Source organism: Nannospalax galili, unplaced genomic scaffold (genome assembly GCF_000622305.1).
Source record: "Nannospalax galili isolate Female #2095 unplaced genomic scaffold, S.galili_v1.0 scaffold1157, whole genome shotgun sequence".
NCBI classification, from domain to species: Eukaryota; Metazoa; Chordata; class Mammalia; order Rodentia; family Spalacidae; genus Nannospalax; species Nannospalax galili.
The window spans coordinates 351,579-374,520 of NW_008340118.1; the positions used below are offsets into that span (position 1 = coordinate 351,579).

At 45.1% G+C, this 22,942-nt stretch overlaps 1 protein-coding gene and 1 non-coding gene across 5 annotated transcripts; one reads left to right on the forward strand and one right to left on the reverse strand.

The window, feature by feature from the left end:
* The first annotated feature begins 124 nt into the window (after positions 1–124).
* On the forward strand, positions 125–22,742 carry Rnaset2 (ribonuclease T2). 4 transcript variants are annotated; one of them, XM_008835104.3, is made up of 9 exons: positions 128–410; positions 2,226–2,283; positions 5,296–5,348; positions 6,716–6,773; positions 9,644–9,714; positions 14,246–14,359; positions 18,267–18,312; positions 21,112–21,186; positions 22,063–22,742. In XM_008835104.3, exons 1-9 carry the CDS (start codon positions 310–312, stop codon positions 22,261–22,263), a joined length of 777 nt encoding a protein of 258 aa, XP_008833326.1. In that variant the 5' UTR covers positions 128–309; the 3' UTR covers positions 22,264–22,742. The 4 variants fall into 4 exon arrangements, with proteins under 4 accessions (XP_029420379.1, XP_008833326.1, XP_029420378.1 ...); XM_008835103.3 differs by having other exon boundaries at positions 131–410; positions 2,223–2,283; XM_029564519.1 differs by lacking the exons at positions 6,716–6,773; positions 9,644–9,714 and having other exon boundaries at positions 125–410.
* Positions 7,973–8,112, reverse strand: LOC115070682. The gene has a single exon (XR_003849835.1). It is a non-coding gene; the product is annotated as a U4 spliceosomal RNA (small nuclear RNA).
* Positions 22,743–22,942: the final 200 nt, after the last annotated feature.

Genomic DNA, 22,942 nt, shown 5'->3' on the forward strand with positions numbered 1-22,942 from the left:
GGGGGCGTGTCCGTCAGGAGGCCGGAATTAGGGCTGTGGGGGCGTGTCCGTCAGGAGGCCGGAACCTGGACCGTGGGGGCGTGTCCGTCAAGAGGCCGGAATTAGGGCTGTGGGGGCGTGTCCGTCAGGAGCCTGAGGCCCTGAGGCCGGGCGGTCCCGGGTACTGGGCGTGGCTTCGGGGGTTACTGGCCCCGCGCTGTGCACTCGGGAAGCTCTGCGGGCTGCGGACACGCGCTTCGCAGACGGCTGAGGAGTCGTAGGTGCGGTGTAGAGGAGGAGGCCGCCGGGAGCCTGGGCCTGGTCCGAGCCATGGCGCCCCCGGTGGCGGAAGGCGCGCTCCCGGCCTGGGTGGCGGTGCTGGGCTGCGGCCTGACGCTGTGCTGCCTGGGCGGCGCGGGCCCGCTGTGGAGGTGAGCGTGGCGGAGCCCGCGGGGAGGGCACGGGTCTTCCTCGACGGCTCTTCGGGCCCGCGTCCTGTCGGCCCTGGCTCCCCTCGGCTCCTTCCGGCGGCCCCGGGACGCTCTGGTGGCGGGCGTGGGTGTTGTGCGGGACGGCGGGTCCGCAGACCCGGAGCTCACCCCGCCGTTGGCTAGGGACGCGGCGCTCCTGGGTCCCGACGTCACGGGCGTCCGCTTCCTGTGCGCGGAGGTTCGAGGGCTGTGTGCGTGCGCGTGTGTTGTGTAGTTCGAGGGCTGTGTGCGCGCGCGTGTGGTGTAGTGTGTGAATGCGGGTATGTGGTGTGTTGTGTGTACATTAGGTGTAGAGTGGTGTATATGCTGTGTATGTGTTGTATGTGTGGTGTGGTGTCTGTGTGGTGTGTGGCGTCTGTGTGTGGGGTGTGTATGTGGCGTGTGTATGTGGGGTGTGTATGTGGCGTCTGTGTGTGGTATGTGTATGTGGTGTCTGTATGTGGGGTGTGTATGTGGCGTCTGTGTGTGGGGTGTGTATGTGGCGTCTGTGTGTGGGGTGTGTGTGTGGTGTCTGTGTGTGGGGTGTGTGTGTGGCGTCTGTGTGTGGGGTGTGTGTGTGGCGTCGGTGTGTGGGGTGTGTGTGTGGTGTGTGTATGTGGTGTCTGTGTGTGGGGTGTGTGCGGTGTGCGCGGTGTGCGGGGTGAGTGCTGAGCTGCTCCCTATATGGGAGTGGTGTAGTGCTCATTGAACTAGTGTGACCTGGTTTGGGCAGCTGAGGGCTACTCCAGTGCTCAGACCAGAGCCTGCTGGGAGGTAGTGACCAGTGACTAGGGTCTCAGGCTGCACTGTGGTTTTCCTTTATGTGAAGCTGGGGTTAGGGTTAGGCTTGGGGGTGGTTAGGTCCCGGGGCATTTCCTGCACTGTCTGGGCCTGGTGGACCCCTGTCTCAGAGAGGCTAGCTTTCCAGGGCTTCCTCCCTGAGCACTGGGGCTGAGTACTGGGGCTCTGGTTTCTTGCAGGCATAGGCACATCTCTTTTGTCTGAGTTGCAGGTGTTCTGTCTTGACAGTAGTGTTGAGTTTTATTGTAAACGTGCTGTCCTTATCTTCCTGGACGGGTTAACCTCCCAGATGCTGCACCTTTGTCAATAAAGCTGCTCCACAGTGGTCAGACTTCTAACACTTCAGTTCAGTTCTCACAATGCATTTCTTCCCTTTTGTAGAGAAAGCTTGTATCATTAGTTCAAACTTAAAGCTGAGTTTTCCTGTCATCTTAGTTGTGGATTCTGCATGTAGTCAGCAGTGCTCAGGATAATTCCACATAGAATCCTTCTGGTTTCTTCTGAATTAGTTCTGCTTCCAGCCATGGAGCACATTTTTCAGCCATACTTTGTAATTTGAGCCCTTTGTACATCAGAGGCCTTCTAAGAACCTGCCTTTGCCATGTGAGTTAGGGGGAAAAAATGGCCAGTTTTCAGGGACTTAGGGGTTCACAAAGGCAACTTAGGGATCATGAACCTATATTCTTAAACAACTTGAAGGGTGGAGGAAGGTGACGTGCTGTCAAGCTCCGTCAGTAGGCCCTTCTTGGATGCACCCTGTCCTCTTAGGTTTGTGTTTCTAGCCTTCACTGCTGCCAGTTGTGTGCCATGGTATACATGTTCCTATAGTGTTCATCATTCTCTGAAGTGTGACTTTAGGAGGTGGGGACTTTGTCTTTTCCCAACAGTATCCCTGGTTCCATAGAGACTCCATGTTGAGAGACCGAATGGAGGGATGTTTTCTGTCATTTTAAAACATTTGTCTTTTAACAGCAGCAGCCATGAGTGGAGAAAACTGATTTTGACCCAGCACTGGCCTCCAACAGTGTGCAAGGTGAGTTCTGCTTCTGCTGGTCCTTTTTATTTTATTTTTTGGTCTTTTTTGAGACGGGGTCCTCCTGTAGCTGTAGCTGTCCTGGAACTCACTATGTAGACCAGGCTGGCCTTGAACTCACAGAGATCCACCTGCCTTTGCTTTGGATCAAAGGCGTGCGCCACCACACCCAGCTCTGCTGGTCCTTCTTATCCAGTGAACCTCTATGAACTGGTTTGAATGCATGAGTGCCCACCTTGTGTCCCACTGTGTACTAAGAGCCTCCAGCTGCCTCATCCTACCCTGTGGTGGAATCTGGACTAGCTGGACCTCCTTGCAGGTGACTGTTGCTGAGGAGGGCCAGGTGTGTTAGTTTCCGAGGACCACTGTAAGAGTCATAAGGTGGGCTTAGAACATTGGGAATGTGTTCTCTCAGTCCTGGAACTGGAAGCCTGAAGCCAAGGTGTCAGTAGGAATGGTTCCCCCAGGAGGGCTCTGACAGAGTGTTGTTCCAACCTCTTGTTCTGCTCCTACTAGAGGGGATAGTCCTTGGTGTCCTAGGCTTATGGATGTACCACCCCAATGCTTGCTTTCTACACATGGTATCTCTATCTCACTGGACATCACTGATTGGAATTAGGGCCATCTCTGATCTAGTAGGGCATAATTTTACCTTGTAGTCTATGAAGACCCTATTTCTAAATGAGCTTATGTTCACAGGTAGGCAGTTAGGGACAGCGGTATATGTTTTAGGGGATATAGTTCACCCACAGCAGGCTTGAAGGCTCCTCCCTCCATGTTATTGAAGGTCTTGTTCAAATGTTCTCCTGAGTGGAAGAGTTGCCTCCATCACATCTGTTCCGCTTGATACCCATGACACCCTTCTCCTTCGAGGCTGATACCTCGGTCCATGCTAATGTCTTGCTTTATTCCTTGTGTCCCTTTAGGGTGTCAGTGCTGAGGCTCTTTGGTTGGAGTGCTGCCAGCTGGGGGGCCCTGCTCTGGCTCATCCTCATGGGTGGTTTACAAAGCCAATCCTGGGATTTGTTGTATGAAACCTAAAGTATTTTATACTGCTAAATGGGTACTAGTTTTATTTATGTGCTTCTGAAAATATGTCTTGAGTTTAAAATTTGAGGCCCACAGGCTGGAGAGATGGCTCAGTGGTTAAAGAGTACTTGTTGCTCTTCCAGAGGACCCAAGTTCAATTCCCAGCAACCACACAAGGATGGAGAGGGGAGCTCAGTACTGCCTGTAAATTCAGCTCCTGGGGGATCCAACACCTCTGACTTCTGTAGGCACCTGCACTCAATGTACACATAACCCCCCGTACATATCCACACAATTAAAATAAAAATAAATGGAAAAAAACTCTAAAATTTCAGGCCTCTTACTATGCAAGATAGAAGTAGCCAGCAGCTGCAGTGTAGTTTGGTAGTTTCCTACCAGGCTGGGCCACTCCTGCCTTTTGTCTGTCCCATTGAGTACTGAGTGGTGGGACATTCTTTTCCACCTCCTCACTTGTTTAATTTCTGTTGACATGACATTTCATTTGTTACAGTTACTGAATCACTCTCTTGACCTGGAAGCTCAGTGTGACAGTCTCCTTACTATATTGCACTGCTCCGGTCTTCTTTCCCAAACATTCAGAGGGTTTTCTCCTGGAGCTGTTTTCTGGCTCTGATGGGGGAGTGAGAAGATGTGAGATGGAGTGACAGGACATGAAATTTAGGTGGCAGGGACCTCAGCTCTTCTCAGTACGGGGATTGCTGAAGGCCTTGAGTCCTGTTGCAGGATCCACATGGTGGGAAAGCAGTGGTTGATGCCAGCTCTACAGGAACTGCCTTCAAGACCCAGACTCAACCTGGTCTGGCCTGTCTGACAAATCTGGGTGTGTCCTTTGGCAAAGTGACTAGGCATGAAAAGTGCTTTCCTGCCTTAAGGCTTTAGAAATTCAATTTTTAAAAAATCAGTTACTATCAAAATGTCATTGTTGGGCAATTTATTTCAAACAGGGTGGTGCCCATGATGAGGAAACTCTTGATCCATTGTGCCCATCCCTGGCAGCAGGGCTGTCTCTGGCCACCTTCTCCTGACATAGAAATAAGAACTGTGCTGGGACACGTCTGTCATGTCTCCAGGGTATCACCTTCAGAGACACCAAGAGACCTGAGTGTTTGCTGTCTGAGGAAGAAGGCTACCTCCTGCCCAGGTCACCTTCCTGAAAGCAGGTGCAGAGGCCTGGATGTGGAGCTCAGCAAAGACCTCAGCTCTGGCTTGGCACTTCATGAGCCTTGTACCCATGGAGAATGAGGTTTCTTTAAGGAAGGACTTGGGATGGCTTGAGGTGTTTATGGCCTGTCACACCAGTCTTCCAGTGGCAGGCAGTTCTCACCAGATGTTTCAGGCACTAGAACTGGGCAGTCTCTTTAGATCAGCTGTAGGCTGGAGGCGTCTGGGCAGGATGGAACATGATGCCTGTCAGTAGTAACGGACCCAAGTATATCTCTTGTTTATTGTGGAAACTAAATCATTTGGAGAGCCCTAAAAAGTTTTTATTTTACTGAGATTTTCATCTCTGATTTTATCTTCTCAATAAAAGTCAAGGTTATAATCAGATTTTCACTCTTACACTTGTTGGCTTCAGGTTTAGTACTTCCCACTTCACTTAGGTGTTCTGGATCTAGAGTGGCTTCAGTGCAGCAGGGTATTGGGACTTTCACATGTCATTCTGATTATATGGTAAGCAGATAATCATGGGTGAATGTGAGTCTCCATGTTTGTGAGCACATGAAAAGAGCAAACTTGATGCTTTCTGTCAGCTCAGTTGTGTGCTGAGGACTGACCTAGCACCCAGCCCTGATGCTGCCTCATGATCATGTTATGAGAATAAACTTACTACTTGTCAACATTGAATTTACCTTGCATTAGTGATCACATCTGTCTGCTTTCTGCTTTGATGCATATTGAAAGAAAATGGAATTGCTAAATGTTTAAACAGTTGACTATCTTTCTTATGTCTTTTCTCTCTAGGAGGTTGATAGCTGTCGAGACACTCTTGATTACTGGACAATACATGGACTATGGTAAGCATCTAACGTAGTAAAACCTAATGAAACAGGAAAAGCTAGCTTGAATCCAGTCACTATAATTGGACGTGTTACTCTTTTTTAAAAATTTATGTTTATGAGCATGTTGTCTCATATGTGTACGTATACCCATGTCATGCAATGCCCATGGAGGTCAGAAGAAAGTGTTGGATCCCTGAACTGGAGCTAGGGACAGTTGTTAGACACCATGTGGGTGCTGGGAATTGAACCCGGGTCCTCTGCAAGAACCATCAGTGCTCTTGACCATTGAGCCATCTCTCCAGCCCCCAGACTTGTTATGAGTTTATTCAGTAGACAGATTCTTTTAAAGATATTTTTAGTTTTTATAATATCACCATAATTCTGTTATTACAGGGTCTCCCTGTAGCCCCAGCTGGCCTGGAACTCACTATGTCGACCATGCTGGGCTCCATCTCACAGAGATCTGTCTTCCTTTGCCTCCTGAGTGCTGAAATTGCCACCATGCCTGATATGGTGTGCTCCACCACACCTGGCCCTGTTTACTTCTCTTGTGATAGACTAATAACAATCTAGTTTGAATATATAAGGAACTTGACTAGCTTCTTGTTTTATCCTTGGGGCCCACTATAAATAAATAGATAAAAGTAAAAAGGTAGACAAATAGACAAGGACTCCATTTCCTACTGCTTGTAAGCACCCTCCTCCCCAAGCCCCAGGTTTGTCTGCACCCCTTTAGTTGATTCCTTCTGCATACGTGGACATTAATTTGGTGCCTTTAGAGTGGACATAACCCAAGCCAGACACCTTAGGATCCCCTGCTAGGAAAGAGCTGAGGTTGGACCCCTCCAGAGCTCTGCCGTGCTTCCTCTGCTGAGAAGCTAGCCTATATGATTCCTGGACTGGTTTAGCTCCATTTGTTTCTCCTTCAAAAGAAAACCAGACTGACCACTTGCATTGCCGCATTCCTTGTTGAAAGGCTTGCGTGGGATAGGGAATTCTTTTTTAATTTTTTTTACTTTTGAGAATTTCACGCATGAGTACAGTCTGCATTATTTCCATCCCTTCCAGTCCACCACCACCAACTCATCCCATGTCCCCTACTCCCTCTCAGCTTCTTGTCCTCTTCTTTTGTTATTGTTACACGTACATGCGTGTATGCATTTAAGTGCACTGGGTCCATTTAGTGCTGCTCAATTCATGGGCACCTGTGTTTAGGGCTGCCCACTTGGGATAGGTAATGATTCTCCCTCTCTTAGGACAAGGGATTCTTGATTTGAGCTTTTTTTTTTTTATTTCTGTGAAGACTTTAATGAAAGTACTTTCTAATATCCTAGAAAAGTCATCTGAACCAAGACTAATATTTTCTAAATTTGGATTTCAAGGCCTGATAGAGCAGAAGAATGTAACCGATCGTGGCACTTTAATTTAGACGAGATTAAGGTATTAACTTTTAATTATACTTCTGCAATTGATTGTTGAACTTTATGAACTCTCTTCTTCAAATGTACCTTCAAAGCCATGCTTAAAATTACAGGGTCAAGAATGAATTCACTAGGGCTGAGCCTGAGTCTGTTTTAGTAATTACCACTATTGAAAACTACCCAATAAATTTAATAAAAATTGACCTTTCTCTTCTTTTACCCTGAGCCCAAGCACTGCGTAAGTGAGCTGTCAGAAGCAAGCTCAAGTGGGAGCAGGGCCTGTGCTGGCTATGCCAGCCCCAGCTAGTCTCCATTTCCAGGGGCTTCTGGGTCAGTGAATGAAAGTGGGCATCTGGTCTATGTGATAGAGGGTGGAACATCTCTAGACAGCTGTGGCACATAATACCCAAAGATGGCCATTCTGGCCATAGGTGGTGAGTTTCCAAGTGGGAACTCTGACCAAGGAGAAAATGGTGGGTCTTTCTAGTACAAAAGCTGTTACAGAGTAAATGATGGGCTCCTATGTCAGGAAAGTCATAAGCTTACAAGAGATTTTAGCAGAAGTACTCTTGAGATTTTCCTGATTCACATGGAATACTAAACGTACTCCCACGCATCATTCCTACCAACAATTCCTGTGTATAATCTTATGTCAGGGTAACTGGAGTAGGGTAGAGGACGTGGCAGGCCTGACAGGTGAGTGTTGAAGAACCCAATATTTTGTTGTTGAGTAATAAAAATAATTTGTTTACTGAGTGTCTGAATATATACATACTATAGCTGTTATCTAAATTATCATTGCAGTATTTATTGTTCTATCACCAGTGTATCCCACATGTTGAGGTGATGACAGTTTGCTAGTTGTATACAAAAATCTCTGCACAGACAAGGTCAAGCTTCGCTTGTTTCTCAGGCCAGATGCCAAGTCACTCTGTATCAGGCCAGGTTGTCCAGGAAGCAGATGTTGAGATAAAAATGGACAGTGAAACCAAACTCAATAGTAACTGACTAAACTTATTAAAAGTACCTTTTTCTTAGCTAGGCATGGTGGTATAGGCCTTTAATCCCAGCACTTGGGAGGTAGAGGCAGGCAGATTTCTATGAGATCAAGGCCAGCCTGGTCTACATAGTGAGTTCCAGGACAGCTGGGTCTACAGGGACACCCTCAAACCTCCCTGTCCCCCAAAAGGAGATTTTCTTAAAACCAAGATTATTCAGTCTCCTTAGAGACTGTCAAACATTGCTGCTGCTGACTGCATTGCATGTTGTCATGCTGAATATTGGGAGGGATTTTCAGTTAGCAAGAACTGCACCTCAGCTAATCCTCATTGGCCATGATACTATCACTGTACAAAGCTTGAGCCCAGCATTTAAAGGCAAGATAGGAAAAGGACCTGTAAAAATGGTGCCAGGAGAAGGGGAGGTTGAAGAAAGTTCAGTAGGTTAGATATCCTGGGGAGGGAGGGTCCAGAAAAGGAAGGCTGCAGTGCCTTTTGCTTAGAGGGACTTTTGGGTCCTTAGTAGTGATGTCATAACTGCTGCTCTTTCAGAAAGGCCTGATTTACTTGTGTAGCATTAATGCTCAACTTAACCTCTGTCTGAAAGGAACATGGCCTAGTTTGACAGCATGTTACATCATCATCCTAGGTCGTCCCCAGAGGGCTGGTGGGGCTGAAGCCAGACTTGGGCTGGCAGGTGAGGAAGGCGTATGGAAGTGACAAGTAGGGCAGACAGCTCTGGAAGGAGGTGGCAGGACTGTTTACTTAGGACAGGGAAGCTGGTTACTGGCGAGTTGAAGGGGAGGATTATGGTACAGTGGGGAAAAGGAGAAAGCAAATTTCCCTTTATACGTACCTTTACCTATGTTCCTTTTCATTGAAGTTCCATTTTTGTGTGATGGATGTATAGAAATTAAAAAATGAGCTTGAGCCCCGTTGGATCCAGTGTCCCAAACTTTCAGAGCAAGGGGGTACAGGCTGCCTTGCTCAGAAAGCTCTGGAAAACAAGCACTTGTATCTGTTTCACAGCCATTGATTTTAGAGTATTAGGTTTACAGAAAAATTGAATACAAAGTGCACACTGAGTACCACCATTAACATTGTCTATCTGCATGTCATATTTCTCACAATTGAAGAGCCAATACTGATACCACAGTAACTACGGTATATAGTTTGCATTAGGATTTATAGCTTATGTTGTAGTTTTATATGTCTTTTATTTTTTTTAATTTTTTTCCTTTTTTGTTGTTATTTGTTTTTTTGAGAAAGGGTCTCCCTCTAGCCCCAGCTGGCCTGGAACTTAGTATGTGAACCAGGTTGGCCTGGAACTCACAGAGATCCTCCTGCTGCTGCCTCCCAGGTGTTGGGACTAAAGTTGTACACCACCAAGCTGGGCAAGAGAGCTCATTTCTTTCTCTTTTTGTTTGGAATTTATTTTTATTTTATGTGTATGAGTGTTTTGCCTGCATGTATGTAAGTGTACCTGTGTCATGCAATGCCCAGGGAGGCCAGAAGAGGGCATCAGGTCTCCTGGAACTCGAGTTACAGATGGTTGTTACCTGCCATGTTTGTGCTAGGAATCAAAACTGGGTCTCCAGGAAGAGTTGCCAGTGCTCTTAACCTCTAAGCCATCTCTCCAGCTCCTGAAAGTTCATTTCTTACTACGGTTTTATCATTCCCTTCTAAGTGCTTATATTTTCACATGCCACTGTGTGACTACTTAACTTTTACATGTCTTGGGAAATACTTCCTGCTGAATAAGCACAGAACCATTTTGCTTACTTAAATATTGTCAGCTCAGGTTTTATTTTTAATATATTAGCTTGTTAGATTTGCTCTGTAGGTTTGAGCTTGTTAGGTTCTGGTTAAACTTTTTAAAAATTATGTATAGGACCTTTTGCGGGATATGAAGATATACTGGCCTGATGTAATTCACCCATCTTCTAATCGCAGCCAATTCTGGTAAGTCTGAGTTTCTGTCATCTATAGTGCATTTTAAATATGTGTGGAGCGCTTCTAAGTGTTCTGAACTGCAGCTTGTGTGAGGCACAGAAAGCAGACAGGAGGTCCTATCTCCTGAGGCTGAGAGCTGCCCTTTGTCTAGAAATGATTATGATTCTGTAATGCTGTTTTTAGTGCCTCTCTCCAGTGGGCTAAAAATGAGGTCAGGTGGAATTTATGAATTTGTTTTCTAATCTATGTACTATTGCATTCATTACTTCATTAAAAAAGTTATCTACTGAAGTTTAAATCAAATGATTTCATGCTTAAAATTCAGTCCAGAACAGAGAGAGAATGGGAGAGAGAGAATGGGAGTCAGAGAGAATAACATGCCTAAAGATAGTGATTTCAGAGTGACTTGGGGTAGAGAAAAGGTGAGATTCTCAGTGAAGCCAGTCTTCTTCGAGGTCAGCGGAAGCTGAGTCTGGGGCAGAAGAGCTGCATTAACTCAAGATTGTTTTGAAAAGCATTGTTTTTAAGAAGATAAGATTGGCTCGGTTTCTTGGCTAAGACAATGTCCTTGGGCCTCTTTAGCGACCTACTCCATTCCAAAGGCCAAAACTGTTGAAAATATTTGGGAGCTTTTATCTAATCCTTAAAGGATTTTAGGGTTACCTCTTCAGAAGGGGGAATGTTAGAGTAGCCAAACGCCCCATTAAAAAAAAAAAAAAAAATTGAAGGAAAAAGACAAGATTGGCTCAACTGAAGGTAGTTTTTTTTCTATATTTGCTTTCAATATGACAACTTATAATTCAGATTACAGCTAATAATACTTTCCTAGAAAGCTTAATTTTACCCAGAAATATCTTTGTATAGAATTTTTAGGGAAATAAGAACTTAAGTTTAGTAAAATGCTATTTAAAACAAAGGACTGTTAGAGATGTCCCCTTTCTGGATCATAGTGTTCAGTTTAGCATCTCACTTGAGAGTTTGTGGTTTTAGGGTTCACAGACTTATCTGTAGGTTGAAATCACCCTTAGATAAACAGAACCACTCAGTGGAAACTTGAGTAATAAATGGCGTAAGGCATTGAACCCTGGTTGTCACACATGCTAGATGTTTACTACTAAGCTGTTCTTTCCTTTTGATTTTGAGAAAGCATCTCACTAAGTTGCTCAGGCTAGCCTTGAACTCACTGGGTAGCCCATGCAAGCCTTGAACTTGTTTTCCATAGCCTAAATTCTGGAAAGTGCTTCAAATTAGGTAGTTGCTATAATGAGTTGGAATGAGGGAAAATGAAAAATCCTTTATATGGTACTTCACAGTGTACATGCAGTGATGAGTCTGTGGTGTCCGTGTCAGCTTTCTGTAACAAACGGCCCAGGAAAAAACAAACTAAAGCAGAGGAAGATTTATTTGGCTCATGATTTTAGAAGTTTCTGTCCCTGATTTCTTCATCCTATTTGGTCTAGACCTTTGGTAGCACAGTACATTGTGGGCGAACATTGCAGAGGAGGCTTCCCAGCTCACAGCAGGAAGGGAGCAAAAAGGAAAACAGGTGGAGAGAGGGTCTCTGTGTGTGCTTAGGCACCCTTTAAAATTCCATCCCTAGCTGGGTGTGGTGGCGCACGCCTTTAATCCCAGCACTGGGGAGGCAGATGCAGGTGGAGCTCTGTGAGTTCAAGGCCAGCCTGGTCTATATAGAGAGTTCCAGGACAGCTCAGGCTACAGGGCGACCCTGTCTCAAAAAGACAAAAAACAAAAAAAACCAAAAAAAAACCCAAAAGATAACAACAAAAAAATTACATCCCTTCCCAGTAACACATAGATGGAGGACCAAGTCATGAACACATGGGCCATGGCACTCCAGCTTCGAGCCAAAGCAGTAATTATTTGAAAAAAGAGTTTTCCAGTTGCGCATTGTTTCGTGGCAGAGGCAGTCAGATTTTAGCCAAATGGCTTGATGTCAGCATAAAGCATGCCTTCTTCTGTACATAGAGCCCTTGAACCATTAAACCAAACAGCATATTTAAAAATATGCATTTATTTTTATGCTTTAGTAAGGGGAAACATTTGACTTCATTTTAAAGATGGATATTAAAATCACAGACTTCAGCTCTTTTTTTTTGAAAAGGAAAGAATGACTTATCAGTGTTTGTACTTTGGAAATCCTGTTATACTGTGTAGCCCTGGAACCTGCTTGATGCCACATTCTCTTGTCTACAACCTGAGTGTCCTTTAGCTACCTCAGAGTTCTTGGGACTTGACAGTTCCCAGGGTGAGAGAGGGTGTTAGGCAACTTCTCGAATCCCAAATAATCAAATATACAGTGGATTTTTTAAAATAAAGATTTTGTTTTGATTTTGTGTGTGTATATGCCACCTATGTTCAGGAGCCTATGGAGGCCAGAAGAGGGGGTTGGATCCCCTGAAACTGGAGTTACAAGAAGTTGTGAGCTGCCTGATGTGGGTACTGGGAACTAAACTCAGGTCTTTTGCAAGAGGAATAAGTGCTCCTAACTACTGATCCCTTAGAGTGATACTACTTGGTGTTCAGGGTAATTCCTAAGATGAGTCATTTTGAAAACTCTGTGTACATTGTCCCCTGCAAAACAGGGATTATTCTTTGGCTTGCTTTCTGATTCTTTTAAGAAGAATCAGATTTGGGTTATGTCAAGTTTGATCATGCAACCTCTTATGGATTGTGTCTTTGGGCCTGAGTAGCCCCAGAAAGGTAGGTGCCTCTCATCACTGAGGGGACAGATTGGTGGGAGAGTAATGCCAGGACATGCACCTGCATGCTTGTTCTGTTCTCAGTGCCTAGGCCTGTCAGGGATTGCTGAATATTGAGGGTGGCATGCTGAGACACTGTGGATAGGGTACTGACACTTGGAATAGTGAAAATGTCCAGTTAGTGATCTGTGATTAGGTACCTTGAAGTATTTTAGCTGCGTATGATGGCATATTCCTGTAATCCCAATACTTGAGAGGTTTAGGAAGAAGGATCTGGAGTTCAGGCCAGCAGGCCTAGGCTGCATGAGATCTTGTTTTAAAAAAAGCAAAAACATTTTGATGTTTCTGTAGCATCCATTGGGCTAAATTTGCTCAAAAAAAATAGCTGACATTTACTGGCATTAGTAGTTCATATTTATTATAAAAGAACTGTTTTTGCAAATGTGAAGTGCTTTGTGTGTCTTGATTCAATTCCCTCACCACCCCTATATGGTAGGTTCCAATTATTCCTGCTTTATGGAAACTAAGTTATCTGAATTCACTGCAGTCAGCTTAAAAAATTCTGTTTATGAAATGTAGAAAGTTCAAAAGGAATTCAGTCTGGAAACTAGATGAAGAAACCAAGTCACCATCTACTTTGATCCTTCTTGTGCTCAAATTCCCTTGGTTAGGGCTGAGAAACTTGTAACTTCTATACATCCAAGTTACTTAGAATGGGTATGATGAGTAAAGTTCCCCCAATGAATTGTGTGCATTTGGGCAATATTTTTTAAGGGCTACATGTGCTTTATAAATGGTTGCATGGATGTTATATGTATTAAGATTTAATCAGTCCCTAACAAAAGCCAAAGAAACCTGGTACCTTGTTTAACAGTAGTAACTGAATTGACAGTTGTAGACATTATGAAGGTGGGCGGACATTCTAATTAGCAACTGATTGGATGGCAGCACCCTAGGATGAAAAGGGTCCTGACTTTGGAATAAGTTCAAATGCAGACTCTAGGGCAGCCTGGGTGTGTAACCATCACCAAATCACCTAGTCTCTCAGAGCTTCAAACTCCTCATTCATAAGCTAGCAGTGATATTTTCTCTTGCAGAGTAGTTATGAAAAACAGCGAAGAACGCAAACATTTTGTAAAACTTTAATCCTAGCATTCAGGAGGCTGAGGTAGGAAGATGGGAGTCGGCCAGTCTGAGTAATACAGTAAGACCCTGCCTCAAAAAAGCAACTCATTCAGCTAACCAACCAACCAATCCTCCCAGAATTTAAAAACTTTAATTTGCATTGACTGTAAGGAATTCTCATCCTCATCAATAGTGTTCTTTTTTTGGAATACAATGATTGCTATTCATTGCAGGTGCTTGGCCAAGCTCCCTTGTTGATTACTATAGGCTTCAGAAGAGGGCTGTATGCATGGTGGTTATTATTTGAGGCTGACCATGAATGGGCTAAGGTGCTCATGGTGACTAGTCACTCTGCCTCCGTGGGTTAATTCTGAATTTCCTGGTTTAGGCACTGGCTCTACAGGGGACCAGGCATCCCTGTGTGATTTGAGGTATCTGAACAATGGCATTTTTTTTCTTCCTCTGTTAATTTGCTGTTGAGCAGTAGTGATTGTAGAGACAACGGGAAGTGATTTGTGGTGGGAAACATGAAAAACGTGAGAAGGCTCTTTGGAGGTCAGCACATTACTGGGGCTTTGATCTAAGCACGGGGGTCTGAGTTGTTGCCTGTGTTACAAATAGGGAATTTTGACCTTCCTGCTTTGTGAAGGCAGTGATGTGCTCAGTGGACATATCTGATTGTTCTTACATCACAGGAAGCATGAGTGGGAGAAGCATGGCACCTGTGCTGCCCAGGTAGACGCTCTCAATTCTGAGAAGAAGTACTTCGGGAAGAGCCTGGATCTCTACAAGCAGCTTGACCTCAACAGGTAGGTGCACATCTCATTGTGGGTCTTCTGCCATTGGCCTTGGTGCCCCAGATCACTGGGAATGAGTATAGACCCCTGCCCATGATCAGACTCATGTGTTCTGATGCCTGAAAGAGGTATGGTGTTCCATCCTGGGAGGTTCTTGAACCCATGCTGAGTCTTTGTGCTTCTTCTAGATTATGACCACAGAGTGTCATAATCAGAATGCAGACTTAGGCTGCCTGATGGTGCTGACTTGTCATCAGTCTGAAAATGAAGACTAACAGGCATGCCATTAACTGATAAAGGGGCTGCCTTCTCGTTTCCCTAGACACACTTGAGCACCAATAAGCCTTTGCATCTGGTTGTAATGCCCCTTGAACAAATGGGAAGTGACAGGCAAGGGTCTTTGAAGCCCTAGAAATGAGCCAAGCCCATTTGGACTTTTACTGCCTTCCTGGCCTCAGTTCTGGAGCTGGAGAATTGATTGTCCAAGAGCCTGTGAACGTAGAGCAACATGCTGACAAAGGCTCTGGCCTCCCTGGCTCCTGCCATCTAGAAACCTCTGTGGTGCCAACTTACTGTTTCTTATTTATTGTTTTAATTATTTTTGTCTTTGGAGGCAGGGTCTCCCTGTAGCCCCAGCTAGCTTTGAACTCACAGAGCTCTGCCTGCCTTTGCCTCCTGAATGCTGGGATTAAAGATAGATGCCACCACGTCCAATTTTATTTTTTATTATTGTATGTGTGCTTGTGATATACATGATGCATGTGTGAGGCAGAGCATGTGTTTAGAGAACCAATGGAGGTTTATTCATCTTTTAAGATTTGGTTCATGTACCTTAAATATGGTTGATGAGCAAAGGATCTTGGGATTATTCTCATCTGAAGGAGAATTGCCATGGCACATTCATGGAGGTCAGAGGACAACTTGGTAGAGTTGGTTCTATCTCACATTTATTGTGGGTTCTGGGGATTGACCTCAGGTCTTTAGGCTTGCATGGCAAGCACTTTTACTCACTGACCCATCTTGTTGCCCCTAAGTGTTTCTTATTGTCCTTCATTGTAAGTGACTATAATAAGCCAACAAACTAGGATAGAGTGGGGAGGGAAGGCATCAGCACTGGAGGCCTGCCTGCTATGGGCTGAGTGTAGATAGCCTCTGAAATTTGTAGGCTGAAATCTTCATACCCTAGGAGCAGTTTGAGGAGGTGAGGCCTTTGGGGGGTGATAGACCATGAAGGTGGAGCTGTCATGAGTGAGAGTAGTTCCTTATAGCAGACTGGAGAGCTAGAGAGCTGGTTGCCCCTTCCCCATCTGAGGACACAGGAGCGTAGACTATGAGAAATGAGGTTTCACCAGACACCAAATCTGCTAGAACTTTGATTCTAGACTTTCTAGCCCCTAGATATATGAGAAAGAAATGTCTGCTGATTATTTTAAAGAAAGGTTTTACAGTGTCTGCATTGCTGCTTGTAATATGTACAGCTCGCTCTCATCAGGGCAGTTCTTCAGATGAGAATAATCCCAAGATCCTTTGCTCATCAACCACACTTAAGGTACATGAATCAAATCTTAAAAGATGAATAAAGCTCCATTGGCACTCTAAACACATGCTCTGCCTCCTTGGCACAGGGAGCGTCCATGATGATGTGCCACCATTTCACACAGATGGTCTTCTGTGTTGTTTTGTTCAAGAACAGCTGGGGTTTGAATTGATGGATCCAGCAGCAGAACAGGAGGGGCTGGTGCCTTTGGGGAGATGAGCTTCCTCAGAGAATGCCCTGTGAATGCCTTTAAAAACCACCAGCTGGCAGAGCCCAGGGTTTCAAGTGCATCCCTGTGATGTTGTTCTGACATCAGTTCTGCAGTTTGTTATAAAACCTCTTTAGGTCTTCTCTCTCTGATATGAAAAAAGTGGATGGCTGGCCCCCAGATTCTGAAGTTTCTCCTATCTTAACTCTGCATTATTAAGTACATACACTAGTTACATGTCACACATCAGTGACATGCAGCAGATCCTAAGCATCTTGACTTGTGTATGTGGTCTAACCTGTGGGGTTTTCTTAGAGCAAACAATATTCTCCTGCAGTAGGAACAAGACTGTTGGCAGTCCTCCCCCAGAGTGTAGGTGCAGGGCACTTCAGAGACATCTCGAGGAGTCACCGCAAGAAGGTCCATCCTGTGCTCCTGCAGCACAGGCACACATAAAGTTGCTGCTGCTGAGAATGGGCCTAGCCTTGTAGCCATACTGGTAGCAGGCTAACCCTGCAACCAAGGCTTCATTTAACCAAATAGGGTAAGAAGAATTTTGCTAAGTTTTAAATCATCCAAGTAGCTACTTTGCAGCTTCTGAAACTTAGTAGTTTTTGTTATAGACACATGTAGAACTGTCAGTAAATCATCAGCTGTGAGGCCAGAGCCACCTATCTGCCTCGTTGCTCAGCAAGTGATCACATAGACCCGCTATGTGGAGAGCATTCTCAGGCATGTAGTGCTTGCTCAGAATGACAAAGAGTTACAGAAAAATTATTACCCTTCATGATTTCTCCTAGCAAAATCGGAACTTCCTGTCTGTTCATCAGATGTAAAACTGATGAAACTATAACTCATGCTTACTCACTTCCTGATATGAAGGCAGCCAGCCTGAGAAGGTGCAGAGGGTCCTGCAGGGCAGTTCTCAGAGCACTTGCAGGTGTAGACATGGGGCAACACCCAACTATCCTCACATGATACAACTTCACCCATCTTTTCCTAAGTGCCTTATTTTCTGGGCCACCTGCATCAGGAGAACATGCCAAATAGGACAGAACATGACCATAGGTGTTAAGCAACATATTTCAGTAATTTCAGTAAAAGTAGCAATAAAAGCCTGGTAACATAAATTGTAATCATATATTTAGCCCAGATTATAGAAAGTTTTGTAGTTACAACTTAATATTTTTTTTTAAATTTGGATTTATTTTTATTTTGTTCATGAGTATTTTTCCTATAAGTGGACACACCCATGTTGTGCAGTGCCTGCAGAGGCCAGAAGAAGGCGTTAGATCCCTTAAAACTGGAGTTTTGGCTGGTTATTAGATACCATGTAGGTGCTGGGAACTGAACCTGGGTTCTCTGCAAGAACAGCCAGTGCTTAACTGTGGGGCCATCTCTTCAGCCCCAGTAAATATTTTTTTAATTGGAATATTTTATACTTTCTTGGCACAAAGTCTTTGGAACCTGTGTTGATCATGCACTAATGGCACAGGGCAGGCAGTGGCACACTTGCATGGGTTTTGGCCATTCACTGGGCTTTAGGGACTTTTCTTGCTTCCTCTTCCTTGCTCGTGTCTTGTGGCAAGAAGTGCTGCTGCAGACTGATGCAAATCAACACCCGGAGAGGAGGCTTCACTTCCACCCTCTGGGTTCAGTCCAAAATCATCCAGAAAGTCTTGGTGGAACCACAGAGAAATCGTCTGGAGTTGGTGATCTGGGATTTTACTTTGTACTTCCAGTATTTCCTGTTTGTTTTGAGAATGAACAGACAAGAAGTTCCGATTTAAATGCTATGGGCATTTAAATTCTTTAAAGCTTTGACCAGCACAATTCTTGAGGATGAGCCTAGAGACTAACATAGACAAATTGACTATGTTTAGAGACTCTCCATCAGGATGTCCTCCTGCAGGTCGGTGGTGTGGAGTACTGTAATGCAGCCTCAGGTTCTGGAAAGTGCCCACTTGGATAGCATGTGCAAAAGGCCAGAAAAGGAGGGACTGGAAACTGCTTGTTTGTTGTATTTGTTCACATATTTATTGCTGAAAGTAAAAAAAAAACCAAAACCCTCCTTTAAGAGTACCTTAATTTTCACTGTGAAATACAATGTTTGAAAAGAACGAGAAACTGTAATATTCTTTCATAATGCAGCTAATTTACAATTTTTATTTTAGTGTACTCCTAAAATTTGGGATCAAGCCATCTATCAATTACTACCAGGTAGGTCTTACCTTTAGCTTCTCATCTAACTCTAGTGTGACAATGGGGCCATCTAGCAGAATCCATTCATCTTGTGAGCTACACTCTGGGTTTTTCCCAGTAGCCCCAGCTGCCCTGAAACTCCTGTCTCTGCTGGGACTAGAGACATGCACCACCACTGCTGGCAGAAGAAACTTTTTTTGTGTGAGACAGGGTCTCCCTGTAGCCCCAATTGGCCTGGAACTTGCTATGTAGTCTAGGCAGGGCTTAATCTCGCAGAGATGTGGCTGCAGGTTCTTCTTGAGTGCTTCAATTAACGGCACACATCACCACACTCAGCTTTATTTGCACTCAAGTTTTAGTTGTGAGCTTGAGCCTTTACAGCGCCAGCTCTCCAGACCTGCACTCAAAAGTTTTAAAGTGTCCCCATACAAACTCTCATATACTAACTTTGATGCTTGAATTGTTTGCATTTGCATATGAACATAAACGAAAGGCTGTTTAGGTCAGTGACTTGGAAGCACAGGTTGGTGGGTTCTGCAGAGTAGTGTGCCCTCCAGGTCCAAGTGTAGATGAGTTTGAAGGAAAGCACATTCAGTGTTGTAATGTTTGAGAGAGAAACAAAACTGACTTTGTTTTTCATGAACATACTGTGAACATAGGATCCTTACTGACTAGAAAGGATATGTGCAATGTTAATGCTTTCAGTTCTGGGTTATTTGGGTTTTGATTGCCACAGAGAGATGTGTCACTTGCAAAGCTTAAAATACTATCTGGGCTTTACAGATAAAGTTTGCAGACTCTTGCTTTAGAGCGATTCCTTGAGGTGGTTTTTGTGCTTATCATAGGCATGGCTTTAAAAGCTGGTTGAGAGGACTTGTTCTGGGCCAGGGCTGGATGCTGAACAGTTACTTTGTCCTGTGGGCAGTGTGTAAAATAACCTGGTAGCTTTGTCTGTGAGGGGTGTCTGCTGTGCTGTGTGCTCATTTTCCAGGTTGATGTGTATTTCTCTTTGAGTAGAGAGGAGGGAGTTGGAGCCAGAGGGCTTGAGGAAAGGCTTTGGATGCCGATTGAGTCAGACCCTTCTGGGTAACCATGGGATGAGGATTTGCAGGACCTTCCCATTCAAGTTGATAAAGGGAACAGGTTTACAGTTTCACCCAACTTAATTTTCAGGGGTGATCTCAGTGGTGACAGGAATGACAAGGACAGCACATTGCTGAGCTGTCCATGCACTTAGTGAGGTGGCAGGAATATCAGGCAGTGCCTTGGCAGAGCTCCTGATCCATAAGGTCTGACATATGGGCAGACTTTCTGCTTTGCATGCAGAGTCCAGGCCGTGTCCACCCATGTGTTCTGTGGGACATTGGTGCTGCTGGACACCTGGGAAGAGCTGGGGACTAGACATCTAGAAATTGATGGTTGAAGTGTAGCTTGTAAGGGCTCTAGGGAGGATACTAGGTGATTGGGAGCATGGACAGAGCTGGGAAGTGAGAGCAGACAGCTTTTCAGGGACCCAGGAGTGGAAGGGTATGAAGTGGGAGCTGGGGTAGGGGAGCTGAATCACATTGTGGCATGAGGATTTCATCTCATTGCCAAGCTGAAGAGTTCCTAGTGTACTGTGTCCTAGGTAGTGTTCTAATTGCCTGGTGGGGAGAGGGGGATAGCTGACCTCTAGGGAGGTCAAAGGCTGAACCATGTGGTAGCTACCGGACTTGGCTCTGTGGGACCAGGCCTGGCCTCTGTAGGACTCAGACAGGTGTATTGTGATTCAGCTGGACATGAATCTGAGGTTCTGCAAGGAGAACCCTGGAAGAGACACACATGGGAAGGAACGAAGGCTTCCAGCATGAGGCAGCAGAGGGATGGGTGTGGGCGGGGAAGCAAGTGCTGCCAGAACCCACAGCAGAGTTACAGAGAGGGTGGGCATGGGGTCAGGATGGGCAGGCATAGCTGGAGAAGTGTCTGTTGCAGAAACCATGGCACAAAGGCTGGGGAGTGCAGATACCTTCCTGGGAGGAAGCAAAAGAGCTCAGGAGAGGAGAGGAAGTAAAGGGACCCAGAGTGGAGCATGGTGTGCTGTTCACCCTTTAATGGAGGAGTTTGAAGCTCATAGGGGTCTAAATTTGCAGTTTACAGTATGGGTGGTTGGTGCATTGAAGGTCTTCTGTGATGGAGGCAGTACCCATTGTGGGGAAGGGGAGGTACAGTGGCAGAGGTTTGAGGCCTAAGCAGGCCTGGGAGGCTTTAGGGGCCCCAAGAGCTGGAGTATGGGTCAGCTGGCAAGGTTGACTTTAGGTAAGATAATCTGAAGTGGAGAGGCTAGACTGGGATGGAGTCAGAGAGAAGGGAATTAGGCTGCTTGGTAGAGAGGAAGGTGGGAGCAGAAAGGGTATAACGTGTTGGGGATAACTTGGGTCTCATGGGTAAAGTTCAAGCTGACAGCATCCTATCCTTTGTGATGGAGGCAGGACATTCTCAAGCATCATTCCAGTTCTATAGGCAAAGGGGGGGGCTCTTTAAAAAAAAAAAACGTGTGTGTGTGTGTGTGTGCATATGCCACAGTGTTATGTGTGGAGGTCAGAGGACAGCTTACAGGAGTCACTTCCTCCTTTCATCCTCTGGGTTGCAGAGATTGAACACAGGTTATCAGGCTTGGTGGCAAATGCCTTTCCGCACTGAGCCTTCTGAATTCCCATATGGGGAACTCTTAAGTGGGCAGGGTGCTGACACTGCTGCATTTGTCCTGCCCTGTAGAAAGCAGAGCTGTTTAGAAGTTTCCTGTTGAAGTTTGTTCATAATATTTTTATTTAATATCAGCTTGCAGATTTCAAAGATGCCCTCACCAGAATCTATGGCGTGGTGCCTAAAATCCAGTGTCTTCTGCCAGAACAGGTCAGATGTGTGTTTTGTCATGTTGTTTCTTCCTACTGAACAGATAAGTTTATTTTCCAGACAGCTTTGTCTTCACTGGAGTTTCTGGGACAGAGTTACATTTGGGCACAGTGTCTGTATGTGTACGTGTTCGGGCAAATGGGTGCATGCATGTGTGTCTGTGTGGACACAGATGTGTGTCCACATTGGCATGTGGGCTATGGATGTCTGAGCCTGTACATGCACATGTATGTGCATATGTGGGCATGTGCTATATGTATAGGCATATGAGTGTTTGTTGGTGTTTGGACCTATGGGTCTGTGCTGTATGTGCACATAGATATTTTGAAATCACCCATGGTTCTTTGACACATGCTGGAATGGGCATTGTTTTTTGTACCACTTAACCCTAAAGAGAATATCCTGTTGGAAGGTGGAGAGGGAAGAGGAGGAGGCACATAAACATCTAAGTTTTTTATGTTGCCACTCTTCATCATTTTAGTTGTAGCTAACCCTTCAATGTTCAGCCAACATTATGGCTCTTTTTTTTAGCTGATAAACAAAGCATTGTGATTCCTTTAGCAGTTGAGAACTATTATCTTGAGATTTCCTCTCCCAGGGTCCTGATGTGTGCTGTGGGCACATTTGAGTCTGCGTGTATTTTTGTAGTCACCTGTGTTTCCAAGCTGAAAAAGCATACCTCCTCACCCCAGACCAAGTTGTGTCAGTCTCCTCCAGCCCTCAACTTTCTCCTGTTTGTAGACCCCCATAGTCTGGAGTCTCAGATCTGGAGCCACTACTTTTGTTACTTTCAAGTCAGTGCTAAAATGTTGTGATCCCCAAACTGATAATAATCCAAAGTCTGAGTTCTGACGTGTCTGCCACTTTTATTTTTAGGGAGAGGACGTGCAAACCATCGGTCAGATAGAGCTGTGCTTCACCAAAGAGGGCTTCCATTTGAGAAATTGCACTGAGCCAGGTGAGCAGCTTCCCTACAAGCAGGAAGCATGGCTTGCCGAGGGGGCGTCCACAGAGGGGTTGATGGTCTGTGAAGATGGCCCACTCTTCTACCCTCCACCTACAAAGACCCAACGTTGATGGCCACGTTTTGGAAATATTTTGTGTTTCACAAGCAAGCAAAATTCACAAATCATGTTTCTAAAAACTGATGACAAATGTTTCTTAAAATGTGTTTGGCTTTTTTTCTTGTGTGTTCATGAGTTGGTTTTTGTCCCCTCCAATCAGTAGGTACTGCTTTAGGCTGCTTTCCCTGACAGCTCACTGCCACAGGCAGTTAGTGTCAGGCCTTATTTCTTACTAGAAAATGGCCAGATATTGTATTGCTAATAAGAACTTGTAATTGTGAGTATAGCCCAAGACAGTGATCCATCGCTACAGAGCACATTTTTGAACCTTCTAGAGGGCTTTAGTGTAGCTTTTGTGTTGTGTGGACTACTGCATCAGGCTCATGACCTGCAGTGACAGTCTCACCTGTGAAGTGAGGATGGTGGTGGTCTCTGGAGGGTATCCTTCTGAGGTGTGCCTTCATTAAAACTGCCTTCTGCTTCTAGAAACTACATGTTCTACCTCTACTCTATTATTTACTTTTATTTTGTGATTTTTTTGAGACAAAGTCTCATTAGCTCTGGCTGGCCTGGACCTGCTATGTAGACCAGACTGGCCTCAAACTCAACAAAGGTCCATCTGCCTCTGCCTCCCAACTGCTAGGATTAAAGGTGTGTGCCACCATGCCTGATTTTCAGCTTTATTTTTTTTA

Bases quoted from the DNA above. Each gene is read 5' to 3' on its own strand.
- Rnaset2 (XM_008835103.3), top strand. From the start codon at position 310: ATGGCGCCCCCGGTGGCGGAAGGCGCGCTCCCGGCCTGGGTGGCGGTG. The intron at 18,313-21,111 runs GTAGGTCTTACC...ATTTAATATCAG, and splicing joins CATCTATCAATTACTACCAG to CTTGCAGATTTCAAAGATGC. The intron at 21,187-22,062 runs GTCAGATGTGTG...TTTTATTTTTAG, and splicing joins AGTGTCTTCTGCCAGAACAG to GGAGAGGACGTGCAAACCAT.